The sequence below is a fragment of the Arvicanthis niloticus genome, chromosome 2 (genome assembly GCF_011762505.2).
Source record: "Arvicanthis niloticus isolate mArvNil1 chromosome 2, mArvNil1.pat.X, whole genome shotgun sequence".
NCBI classification, from domain to species: Eukaryota; Metazoa; Chordata; class Mammalia; order Rodentia; family Muridae; genus Arvicanthis; species Arvicanthis niloticus.
Genome location: NC_047659.1, coordinates 83,692,970 through 83,706,592, shown reverse-complemented (window position 1 = coordinate 83,706,592; position 13,623 = coordinate 83,692,970). Strand labels below are relative to the sequence as shown.

The 13,623-nt window shown below is 37.5% G+C and overlaps 1 protein-coding gene and 1 pseudogene across 1 annotated transcript; one reads left to right on the top strand and one right to left on the bottom strand.

Moving 5' to 3' along the window:
• Positions 1–516: 516 nt before the first annotated feature.
• Positions 517–5,958, top strand: LOC117703821 (olfactory receptor 4F6-like). Its single transcript, XM_034495661.2, has 2 exons — positions 517–791; positions 4,510–5,958. The coding sequence occupies exons 1-2, from the start codon at positions 789–791 to the stop codon at positions 5,473–5,475; spliced, it is 969 nt and encodes a 322-aa protein (XP_034351552.2). The 5' UTR covers positions 517–788; the 3' UTR covers positions 5,476–5,958.
• LOC117704010 (heterogeneous nuclear ribonucleoprotein A1-like) lies at positions 3,022–4,379 on the bottom strand (annotated as a pseudogene).
• Positions 5,959–13,623: the final 7,665 nt, after the last annotated feature.

Here is a 13,623-nt window from a genome sequence, read left to right as displayed (position 1 = left end):
AGAAATTAGGTTTCATATATACTGGATGAAAGATTGAATCTTTAATGTAAACTCAAAAAATGGGCATATTTATAGGTATACAATCTGTTGTCAAGATATATGTTCAAATTATATAATCAAATTAGGATAATTAGCAAGAATGAATTAAATAATTATCATTTTTTGTGTTGAAGTCTTTAACATTTTTTCTTATTACAAGTTCATCCAAGTGATATGTTGTGATTCCTTGGGCCACAGACAGAATACAAAGCATAGAATAATCATAGCAAAATAAGTATATGGAATGAATACAACCTGGAGTGATGAGGAAGCGACTCAAACATGCTATTCCAGATTTGCCAACAACTTGTTCTGTTCTGTGGCTTAAGCAGAGTCATCACCTGCCTTTAACCTTTCCCCCTGTAGTTTAGAATTTAAAAGAACATCATAGACACTATAGCAAAGTTTCACTGAAGTGATATGAGTCTCTTGGTCTATTTTTCTGACAGTACGAGGACTCTCATTTTGAACTGTGTAGCTCTAATGGCCTCTCCACACAAATTCTAGGACATTGGAGCTCTCTCTGTCCATCTCTGGAAGAAGAAACAGTAGAGAAACATGTGATGATCCATATTAAACTCTTTCTAGAATATTTTCAATACTATTGAGACACTTAATTTAATTCAACTTTGTTAATAATTGAGAAAAAAAGAGTTTGCTCAGGAGAGAATAGCCAGTATTTTCCTGAGGAAATACAAACATCGATTTTCAATCTTAACCAAAAAAAAGACCATCAGCCTGCTCCATCAATGGTAAGTTCAGATATTTTAAAGTTTATTTTCTGTTTATCTTGACTGAGGAAAGGATAGGCAGCCCTGAGCACAGAAGGGAGGAGGACACTGACCCATAGTGGGTCTCAGAGGCATGTCCTTCTGTTGTGGTTTACACTTAACAGTGGAAATGTGAACAGAGAGGTAGACACAAGTGCAAAGACACAGTGGGACTGAGGTCTGTATTCTCACTAATACACTATATTCAGTTATATACAGCTTCAATCTTTTTTTTTTGTTTAAAGAACAGATTTAAACTACTATCTTGCCCTCTTTTTAGAAAACAGCCATTATTATTGTGGGAACAAATAGAAAATTTGAAGCCTGGAGGAATAAATTTAAGTATAGCAGAGCACTGACTAACTGGGCAGTTCAGAATAACATCGATGCCTACATTCCAGATTTTTACAAACCATAGTAACTTTTCTGCTTTTAATCTTTTGTTAAATTGAAAGATTAAAGCAGCAATATTCTAAGACATGCTATTTACCTAGTATTCTAGGTCACACACATGGCATTTTCAAGCTATTGAGCTTAAAACAGTGCTTTGGCTAAAATAAGAAAGAAATGTGCATTCTTTGTCCACCTTATTCACATGAATATGAATTCTGAATTTTAGATGTAGAAGAGCTGAATCAGAACAAATGCCTATGTAAAAACTCAGAAGGCATTTTAAACTTATCCACTTGATTTTTCTGTCTTCAGCTATGATCCTGTCTGCCTCTCCATCCACACTCAAACCTTGTGTCTTGTCAAATGTTTAATCTTCTATCTAACGAATGAGAAAGGCTGTTATGTTGATATTTTGGTGTGGATTTAATTTAATTGTGAGTGAGCTTAAGAATCTTCACTTACAAGGAGACTGGTCTTCACACATCCTTTGACATGTTCCCTCTCACTTGTCCTTCACTGAGATTTATAGCACATTGCTCTCATTCCTGTTACCTCTTTCACTGGTAGTTTCCATTTTTTTTCTCCATTGAGCATCAGTCACAACCTGCTTCACAGTATTCATGTTTTTCTTAACTTCTGTAAAACACACAGTGAGTGCTATAATCCTGTATCCTCTGCCCTCATCTGTCACCTTGTCATTTCAATTTACAGATAAATATCCATCTCTGGGCCTGAAATATGTATATAGGCATTTTACTATGAATATATATATTTTCAAAAATTGAAAACCATAGTCAGTTAAGAATTTGACATTTAACACAGAGAAAGCCTTTTAGCTCAGAGTATTCTGAAAGATATCCTTATAAAATGATATTTTAAAATATAACAACTATATTTAATCCAAGTAAATGACAAAGGTAATTTGTTTGGTATATTTTTGACAAAAAGATATATGAGAGAAATATGAATTATATTTATTTGGCCTGGAGGAAGCACTTTTTTACCTTTTATATTTTTATTTTACCTTTTATTTTTTCAAGAGAATTAAATCGTTTATTGAGTACACATGATAATGGATGGCATACAAGCTTCATTCTCATCTGTTATTTTATCTGATACTTCTATTCAATTCTGATATTGCATAGGGTGTGCCAACAAACATTTTATAACCAAATTGTGACCTTGCTTGGGTGACCCTTTCAATAGTGAAACTCATTAAAAGTTACAACAGTAACTGACAGTTTAACAACACCAAGGTTTTTTTTTTTTTTTTTAAGACAATGGCTTCTCCATCCAAGCAACCATAAATGAATTCCAAATGGAACTTGGCACCACCCTGATGGAATTTCTAACTTCACATTGTTGAGAAAGTTTTCCAAGATGACTTCAAGAGCAGACTAACTTTACACAGCACATAAGAAAGAAAGAAAGAAAGAAACAAAGAAAGAAAGAAAGAAAGAAAGAAAGAAAGAAAGAAAGAAAAGAAAGAAAGACACATTTATTCAGCGTCATGATCAGACTATTACTTTTAGCAATCAACAGCATGGGTGAAAAAGGTCAACAGTAAAACCTTTTTGTTGGAATGCTTTACATTCTTCACAGAACAGAAACTAAAATAACCTGTTATACAATTAGTCAAAAATACAGTCCTGGAGTTTTTGCCCACACATATGAGTATTGTCTAAAACATGTCGTCGTTGTAGCAGCTGGGCCCTGCCAGCACTGTGCTTGGCTGAGTTCACAAACCTGTTGTAACCTGTAGCTTCCCTGTCACTTCTCTGGCTTTCCTATCCTGCTAAGCTTTGTTTTTTGGCTGTAATTAGAACCTCCTGCCACTGCCATAGCTATGCTGCTGCTGGAACCTCCCTAGCCACCTTGGTTTCATGGTTTAGCAAAGTACTGGCCACTGCCACCGTAAGGGCCAGAGCTCCTGCCTCCAAAGTTCCTTCCCTTCATCAGTCCAAAATTTGAAGACTGATTGTTGTAATTGCCAAAATCATTGTAGCTTCCACCACCTCCAAAATTGCTTCCGTCATTGCCAAATTCATTATAGCCATCCCCACTGCTACCATATCCACTACTACCACAGCTGCCACCAAAGTCACCTCAAACATTGAAGTTCCCTTCTTGACCAAAATTGTCATTGCCACCAAAACCACCTCCACGACCACCACCAAAGTTTCCGGAACCACTTTGACCTCTCTGGCTGGATGAAGCACTATCCATCTCTTGCTTCGACAGAGCCTTTCTTACTTCACAGTTGTGGCCATTCACAGTATGGTATTTCTGAATAACAATCTTATCCACAAAGTCATGGTCATTAAAGGTGACAAAAGCAAAGCATTTCTTTTTTCCACTGCCTCTGTCAGTCATAACTTCTATTGCTTCAATTTTCCTATATTGCTGAAAGTAATCTCCTAGGTGATGTTCTTCAGTGTCTTCTTTAATACCACCAACAGAGATCTTTTTCACAGTTAAGTGGGCACCTGGTCTCTGAGAATTCTCTTGACACAGCTCTCTTAGGTTCCACAACTCTTCCATCCACCTTGTGTGGTCTTGCATTCATGGCAGCATCTACTTCCTCCACAGTGACGTGTGTGATAAACCCCAAACCCCTAGATCTTTTGGTGTTTGGATCTCTCATTACCACAGTCGGTTAGTGTTCCCCATTGCTCAGAATGGATCCTCAGACTCTCATCAGTTGTTTCAAAGCTCAGCCCTCCTATGAAGAGCTGCCACAGCTGTTCTGGCTCCTTGGGAGACTCTTGACTTAGACATGAGGGCAGGGTGATGGGAGCCTTCAGCGACTCTTCCTCGGCAGTGTCAAAGAGCAGAAAGGCCTTTTTTTTTTTTTTTTTTTTTTTTTTTTTTTTTTTTTTTTTTTTTTTTACCTTTTATAATTACATCATTTCCTCATTTATTTCCTCCAAACTTCTCTATGTATTCGTCCATATTTTGTCTCAAACACTCATATTCTCTTTTTCTGTAATTGTTGCTACATCTGTCTGTCTGTCTGTCTATCTATCTGTCTATCTTCTCAAATACATAAATATAACATGGTCAATTCATATAATGTTACTTGTATGTATATGATTTCAGGCTTACTACATAGTGCTCTCTTTGACACCAATTGATGGATTCTCCCCTGGAGAAAAGTATTACTTTTGATCTTGGCATTTCCTGGTAGACAAATAATTGATATTTTTCCTTAAACTATCTCCAAAGGCATGTTAGTTTTTTTTATGTGACTTTATCAACTGAATGCTGTTGTCCTAAATCAGAGTTTCTCATTATTTTCTTATTTCAGATAGCACAACAGTTATCACCAGAAGCAATGGGTGAAACAAATTTCTCTGTGGTGTCTGAGTTTGTGTTCCTGGGACTCTCCAACTCATGGGCAATCCAACTATTTCTCTTCTTCTTTTCTTGTATATTCTATGTGGCAAGTCTGTTGGGAAATTTTCTTATTGTGCTAACTGTAACCTCAGACCCCCAATTACAGTCCCCTATGTACTTCCTATTAGGCAACCTTTCCATCATTGACTTGATATTTTGCTCCTTGACAACACCAAAGGTGATTTATGACCTTTTCAGAAAGCACAAAACCATCTCTTTTGGGGGTTGCATCACTCAGATCTTTTTTATCCATGCAGTAGGTGGCACTGAGATGGTGCTGCTCATAGCCATGGCGTTTGACCGATATGTTGCCATATGTAAGCCTCTGCACTACCTGATCATCATGAGCCCACAAAAGTGCATTTTGATTTTGGTTACTTCTTGGATTATTGGCTTCATTCATTCAGTGACTCAGCTGAGTTTTGTGATAGACTTGCCCTTCTGTGGCCCTAATGAACTAGACAGCTTTTTCTGTGACCTTCCAAGATTTATTAAACTTGCTTGTGTGGACACATATACATTGGGGTTTATGGTTACTGCTAACAGTGGGCTCATTTCTGTGGCCTCCTTTTTAATTCTGATAATCTCATACATATTTATTTTGGTAACTGTTCAAAAGAAATCTTTGGGTAGTTTATGTAAGGCCCTCTCCACTCTGTCAGCTCATGTCATGGTGGTAGTTTTGTTCTTTGGACCCTTAATCTTCTTCTACTCGTGGCCATTTCCAACATCACATCTGGATAAATTTCTTGCCATCTTTGATGCAGTTATTACTCCTTTTCTAAACCCAGTGATTTATACATTTAGGAACAAAGAGATGAAGGTAGCAATGAGAAGACTATGCAGTCAGTTTGTTAATTACAGTAAAATTTCTTAAATATATTGAAGATATATGAGCACACAAATCATATTTCAGGAGGATATTGCTGTGTACTGTGTTATATTTGTCTAGAATGTTTTGTGTGCTAATAGAAGATTTACCCTTCCTTGCTTTCCTCAAAACTATAGTGAAATTACCAACTACTAAATAGTGTCTTTAAGAGACTTGATGGGATGTAAAGATGGCTCAGTGATTTAGAACACTTTGTCTTTTTACAGAGGACCAAATTTGGTTCTATTACCCACATGGAGGCTCACAACATCTATAATTCCAGTTTCAAATGGCTCTAATCGCACATTCTGGACTCTCTCTGAACCAACATGCATGTAGTATACATACATACTTGTAGAAAAATTACACATATACATAAAATAAAAAATCTGTCTAAAAGCATACATACTTGAAAACTAAGGTTTATATATCCCAGTGAGGGATGACCTGGGTACTATCATGAATACAATAATAAAACATGTTCAAGAAGCTGTTTGTAAAATCAGTGTGTGAATATTATCTATTTGTATTGTTGATGCCCAGCCTGGCATCACAGGGTTTCCTGGGGAAGGCAGTGAAGAGTGGCATTGGCAATTAAGAAGGCAAAAGTTACTTACTTTTGGTAACTTTTCTTTCTTTAACTCTTTTTTATTCTGTGGCCAAAAGCCACTGCCTTCTTCTGATTAATTCCCCTGATAGTGGCAGGGGATGAAAAAATGGCTTAGTTACTAGGGTTCTTTTGTCTTTGGCTTGTGGGCTTTCTGCTGGCTAGGCAAGAGACTTGGAGTTTGTTAACACTTTGTGAAGCATAGAGAAAAGAAAAGAAAAGAAAAGAAGAGAAAAGAAGAGAAAAGAAGAGAAAAGAAAAAGAAAGAAGGAAAAGAAAGTTTAGACACACACACACGCACGCACACGTACACACACACACACACACAGAGAGAGAGAGAGAGAGAGAGAGAGAGAGAGAGAGCGAGAGAGAGAGAGAGAACTGGATTAAGCAGAGAAGGCTTAAACTATCTCTTTATTGTCATTCTTAATGTTTATACTTTCTCAGGATAACTGAACTCATAGTTTTCTAAAAACTCTTACCGTCATAAGTTCATAGCAAGTTTAAGGCAATAATTCATGCCTTAGATGGATAAGAAGTTATAGATAATTATTTACATGTCTTTCCATTAAAATTCGTATCTGACTAAATGTTCATTATCTGTTATTAACTCTATAAGTTTATCATAATTTTAAAGCAATTTTTTATGTCATAATTTGGATGGTTTGTCAAGAGACAAATCATCTTCCCTGTGTCTCATTAGTTTGAAGTCTTGTATAGATAGACTAGTCAATATATTATTTTCTATCCTTGCACCTACAATTAATTGTCTACTTTATGTTTATGACCTGTATTTACCAGACAGTGGCCTCATTTCTAACATAGCAGTAATGTTTTCCTTCACTGTAAGTTTGTTCCAAACCTGCTTTCTTTCTTTTTTTTTCTGCTTTCTTTTCCTAGTACAATTAGCCCATGACATATGAAGGTTTACAGAGCTCTATTTGCAACTTTTATTCTACAGGGCACTTGAGATACTCGTATAAATTTACTAATTTGACAAAATCATTATCAGGAATTATGAACGTGTTAATTCATCTACACAGCATTATTATATAAAAGTACATCTTTATATTGATTCTGTAGGAAATCTGCCCAATAGTGTGGACTAATGCCCAGAAAATATTAGGCTATATAATAGTGTCAACCATTTATTTGTTAGTTTGGCTTCTTCAAGGAGCCAAAATTCCAACTGTTTTATCACTGACATGACCATGTATGTAATTCTCCTTTTTTTCATGTGAGTTGAGTACTGAATTTTAACAAGTTCTTGTTATTTTTTAATCCAAATTTTAATGATATTTAGTTAGATGTTAATTCCTTTACCTATTAATCTTTCAATTCTTATCCATAAATTACTTCAGATTCATAAGCATTAAAAGGTTGGTTGTATAATCTCCTTATGCCCTTTACCCAAGTTTAGATTCTCCTGATGTTGTCATTATTCATCTGCCTGGCACACTTTCCAGTCTGTGGGACACCAACATCACTCTAACTCCAGTTTATTCATATTTAACTCATCTTTGTTTGTTTTAATTTATATCTGTTTTCTGGCCATGTTCAGTACTAGATATTATGTCATACTTATCATGTCTCTGAGTTTCACTCAACAGGACTTAGCAGTGGGTTCCTCCATGTGTATTCTTTGGTTGGTTATTTAGTCCATGGGAGCTCTGGGGGGGGGGGTGTCTGATTCTTTGATATTGTTCTTCCTATGGGATTGCAAACCTCTTCAGCTCCTAACTCCTTCATTGGGGTAACATTGTCACAAAAGAACACACATGGTATATACTCACTGATCAGTGAATATTAGGAAAAAATTTGGAATATCCATGATACAACTCACAGACCATATGGAGGTCAAGAAGAAGGAAGACCAAAGTGTGGATGCCTCAGTCCTACTTAGAAGGGGGAACAAAATCATCATGGGAGGTAGAGGGTGGGCAGGACTTAGGAGGAAGTAAGGATGGGGAGAGAAAAAAAGGAGGAGCAGGATCAGGGTTGGAAGGAGACTGAGGAGATGTACAGAGGGTCAGGAAATTTAGTAGAGGTTTGTAGCAATGGGGGATGAGGAACTGGGGTTAGCCAACAGAAAGTCCCAGACGCCAGGAAAACAAGAGGCTCCCAGGACCCAATGGGTATGACATTAGCTGAAATGCCCAACAAAGGGGAGAGAGAACCTGTAGAGGTCATATCCAGAGGTTAGGCATGGCCCCCGTTGAGGGATGAGGATAACCACCCATCTGAAAAATATGAACTCAGAATTGCTCTTGACAAAGAATGGGGCAGGAAAGTATCTTACTGAGATCCTCATGTTCCTTTCTCACCCAGGTCCTATAGACTAATTCTATGTTAGTAGGTGTTTTAACGTTTTGTCAGGAAACTTTAACATAAAACAGCACATATCAACATGAATAAATTAAAGTTCCTCAAACTTAGGTCAAAGACCATATAAAAAATTTGCCCCCCCCCCCCATGGTGTAATTTCTAAAGTGTGAATTTACTTCATTTTGATCAGTCATTTGCTTCATTGTTCAGGGTCAGAGGGCCAATGTCTCAAAACAACCATGAGAGTTATAGGTTCAAATGGCTGGCTGGAAGCTGCCTCCATGTGATCTAACAAAGGACAAGGTCAAAAAAAGAAAAAGCAACCTCTCATCCAAAGAAAGAAACAGAGCAAAAACTTTACAGCAAAGAAGTGAGAAGACACCTGAGAAGTGTGGAGAAAAACTTGCAACATGCCCATAAGAAGTAAACCAATAGATTTTATGAAGAATAGTGTCCAGAATATATAAAGAACCAATTAAACTAAGCAACCACCTCAATAATAGGATAAATAGCAAACATACCAGAAGATAAAGTACAAATAAATGACCAATAAACACACAAAACAAACCAAAACCCAGAAATGTTCAACATGCTTAGCTATTGAAGAAGTAAGAATTAACACTATCATGAGATTCCATCTCTCCTCATTCATAACAGCTATAATTCAGAAAACAACCACTACAGTGAGATTCCATCCCTCTTCAGTCATAATGACTATCATTCAGAAAACAACCACAGATCCTGGTAAAGATGTGTCTAAATTGTTCTAGGAACTATGGAAATCAATATGGACGCTCCTCAAAACACTAGAAATAGAACTACTCTATGAACCAAGTACATCACTTCTGAGTATAGGGACCCAAAAGCCTATAAGGCAAAATTCTATAGAGATGCCTTCCCATCATGTATAGTGCAGCAGGACTCACAATCACTACATGTGTTGGTTAGTTTTTGTCAACTTGACACAAGCTAGCATCTCCCGGGAAGACACCTTAATTGAGGATTTGCCTCCATTGGATTGGCCTGCAGCATGCCTGTGAAGCATTTTCTTCATTAGTGATTGATGTGGGAGGCTCCAGCCTGCTGTAGTGAATGCCACCATGTGGGAGGTGATCCACAGTTGTAAAAGAAAGCAAGTTTAAAAAGCTTCAGAGAGCAAGCCGGAATCAGCATTTCTCCATGGTCTCTGATACAGTTCCTGCCTCCAGCTTTTTGCCTTGAGTCCCTCCCTGCCTTGGCTTTTCTCCATGATGTACTGTAACCGGTAAGTTGTCCCTTCAAGATGCTTTTGTTCAGCACTTTATCACAGCAAGAAAAACCAAACTATGACACTAAGCTCCAGAACTCCTCCTATGTGTCTGTTAACAGAAAAAGAACAACAATAATAACAAAAACAAACAAAAAACGCAACTTGGTGTGTGTGTGTATTTGTGTAGCCATAAAGAAAAATAAAATTAGGTGATTTAGTTGGGATGAGGAGGGGAAAGCAGATGGCTATCAGGTGTGGGGAGGGGGATGGGAGAGGACTTGGAGTGAGAATGGAATGGAAATCTGTGTGTGTGTGGGGGGCATTTCTGGTACTATATAGAGGCCTGGAAGAGAGGAGGATACAGGGAGTCTATGTGCGTGAACCTAGCTGAGATTCCTTCCAGAGGGGGAATATAGAGAATGAAGTGGTCACTTCTTGTATCCAGGCAGGACTTCCAGAGGAGGGATGAGGACATCAATCTACATACAAAACCTTCAAACCAAAATTTGTCTTGCATACAAGGTGTGCAGAGATAATGATGGAGCAGCGACTGAGGGAACATCTTACCAATGACTTCCCCTACTTGAGACCTACCCCATGGGAAAGAGCCAACCCCTGACACTATTAATGATATTGCTAACCTTGTAGACAGGAACCTAGCATAATCATCTCCTGAGATGCTTCATCCAGCAGCTGATGTAGACAGATTCAGAGAGCCATAGCTAATCATCAGGCTGAGCCTGGTTGAGAGTAGGAAACAGAATTGAGCAAGCTGGTAGTATAAAGGACTCTACAAGAAGACCTACAAAGTCAGCTAACCTGGGTCCATAGGGGCTCACAGATAAGAGGGCACCAACCAGAAAGCATGCAGGGAACCCTACACATTTGCAGCAAATGTGTAGCTTGGTTTTTATGTGGGACCCTTAACAAGTGGAGCAGGGACTGTCTTGGTCTGTGTTTCCTGACATTGAATCCCTTCGCTACTACCTGGACTGCCTGGTTAGGCCTCAGTGGGAAAGGATGTGCATAATCCTGCTGGGACTAGATGTCCTAGGATATGGTGTTACCCAAGGGGGTCTCCCTATTCTCTGAGGAGAAAGATGGGTAGCAACGGGGGAAGGGGTTGTAAGGAGAGGAGGAAGGAAGGGGGTCTGTCATCAGGATGTAAAGTGAATAAAAAATTAAACTGTCAGAGAAAAAAAACGAATTTTCAAACATGATTGTCTTAGTTATCGTTTTACTGTTGGGAAGAGACACCATGGCCGAGGCAACTCTTACAAAACAAAACATTTACCTTGGGGATTGCTGACAGATATAGAGGGTTGGTCTATGGCCATCATAGAATGGAGCAGACAGGCATGGGCCTAGAAAAGTACCTAGTAGGTTTACCTGTTAATCCAAAACTAGCAGGCAGAGACTCTGGGCCTAGTGTGGGAATTTGAAATCTCTAAACCCACCAACAGTAACACATTTTATCTAACAAGCCCACACCTACTCCAATAAGATCACAATTCCTAACCTTTCCTAAATGACTCCATTAATTGGGGACTAAGCATTCAAAAATATAATCCTATAGGTGTAATTCTCATTTAAACTACCACAATAATTTAATTGCATGTATCCAAATTGAATTTATTTGTATATTACATTTCTAGTAAAATATTTAGCAACCAGGCATGGTGGTATGTTCTTGTAATCTCATCGCCTGGGAAATGGGCACAGGAGATTCAAAAGTTCAAGGTTATTCTTAAATACATGGCAAGTTTGAAGCTACATGGAGCTACACAAATTCCTGTTTCATAACAATAATGATGATAACAGTAACATATTTAAAGAAAAGTAATAATACTGGTCAAATAACTGCATAGATATAGTTGAAAAATTGTTTTAGAGTGCAATATACTGATTATTATAGCTATGTGTTTTATAAATTTTAGCTTTTACTATTTATTTATTTTATAGAATCTGTATGTTAGAAATACATAATGTATACAAATTGATAGATAAAAAAGAAAAAGAATAAAATTTAATTGGCCAAATCTACTCATCATTTAATAATGTTCTTGATGCGCCATTTCTGTCCCTATAGAAAGCTAGTTCCTATGTCTAAGGTGGAGTGTCATTATAATTCTCTCTCTGTTGAATCATTTTGTATTATTGAAGATAATCCTTTTGCTTTCTTACTCCTTAGCACTCAGTAAGCACTCTGTAAAGTGGGTGAAATAGATACTCTTCAATAAATTATGTCACCCTGACACTATTAATGCTACTGTTATGTTTGTTCTGACTGAAATATATGCAGAGACCCATAGCCAAACATTGGATGGAGATTGGGGAGTCTTGTGGAAGAGCTGGAGGAAGGACTGAGGGACCCTGAGGGGATGGGAACTCTACAGGAAGTCCAACAGAGTTAATTGATCTGTATCTTGGGGGCTCCCAGAGACTGAATCACCAACCAAAGAGTATACATGGACCTGTTTTATCTCCATGCACATATATAGCAGATGTACAGCTTGGTCTTCATGAGAGTCCTCCCACAAGTGTAGAGGGAGCTGTTCTTGACTCTGTTGCCTGTATGTGGATCCTATTCCCTTAACTGGGCTGCCTTGTCTGGCCTCAGTGGGACAGGATGTGCCTAGTCTGTAGTGACTTGATGTGCCAGGGTTGAGTGGCACCCAGAGGGTCCTTTCCTCTCTTGAAGGAGAAGGGAAAGGGATGGAGGAGGGGCTGTGGGAAGAAGGGGGGCTGGGAAGGGGTGGGGCTGTGATGGTGATATACACTGAATAAATAAGTAACTTAATGAAGAAAAATAAAAAAGAAATAAGGAAAGAGATGCCCAGTGGCTAAACAAGGAAAAGAAACTCTACATAATATTATCCAGTTTTAAAGTAAAGTATAAATCAAAGTAGCTAAATATATTCAGAGTAAAGGTAAAAAACATTTTAGAAATGGATAAGAGGAAATGAACCCAAAATTTAGTAGAAGAAAAGAAATAATAAAAATCAGAGCAGACATAAATAAAAATGAAAAGCATGTGAAAAGCCAATGATATAAAGCTTTTGTTGTTGCTAAAATCATAACAGTCTCAAAGCTTGGCATGAGGAACCAGCATTCAAGTTAGTCTTGGGATCCATAGATAAAGCAACAAATGCAAATATATACACTAAAACAAACAAACAAACAAACAATTGGTGTTTTTAAAAAATGTTGATAAAGCTGATTAATATTTAATTAAAATTCCAGGAAAAGGGAGTAAACTGCAAAATTTATGTAAATAAATAAAACCAGAGATGGAATAAAGAGAAGTTTCTTCTATGTATTGCTCTCAATGTAGAAACAGCACTCAATTCACAGGGTCAAGAGATAGCTTATCCCTATAGTTAAATATGAGATCATGTCTATGTACTATATTCCAATATGGCACCAATTTTCTGAAGTTTATATAACAACTGAACAAATAAAGCCATAAATCACTACACCCTTTAAATATACTGGGGCAAGTATCAGGTGAACTGTTTAGGTACATCTTAACTTATGAGCCCCAGTTTCTCTCTCTCTCTCTCTCTCTCTCTCTCTCTCTCTCTCTCTCTCTCTCTCTCTTCCTGTTTAAAATTTCCATTTTTTAAAAAAACATCTGTTAGTATTCTTGCTAATGTTTTCATTTCTAACTTGATTAATTCTGGAAAGAGTATTTCAAATCAAAGGGGGTAATATTTTGAGATATTAATGAAATTCGACATATTTTCTTAGTAGAGTTCTTTATATATACATAAATATACACATGTGTGTCTGTGCGTATGTGTGTGAAGGTGTGCATGTGCTTTTGTGTCTTGTGTGTGCACATGTACATGTGCGTGCGCACGTGTGTGGGCATGCATGTTTGCAATTGTTTGTGTTTAGGTATGTGTGTGTATAGGAATTCACATATGTCTATGTGTGCATCCATATGGAGAGGGTATAGATTGTGCATGTG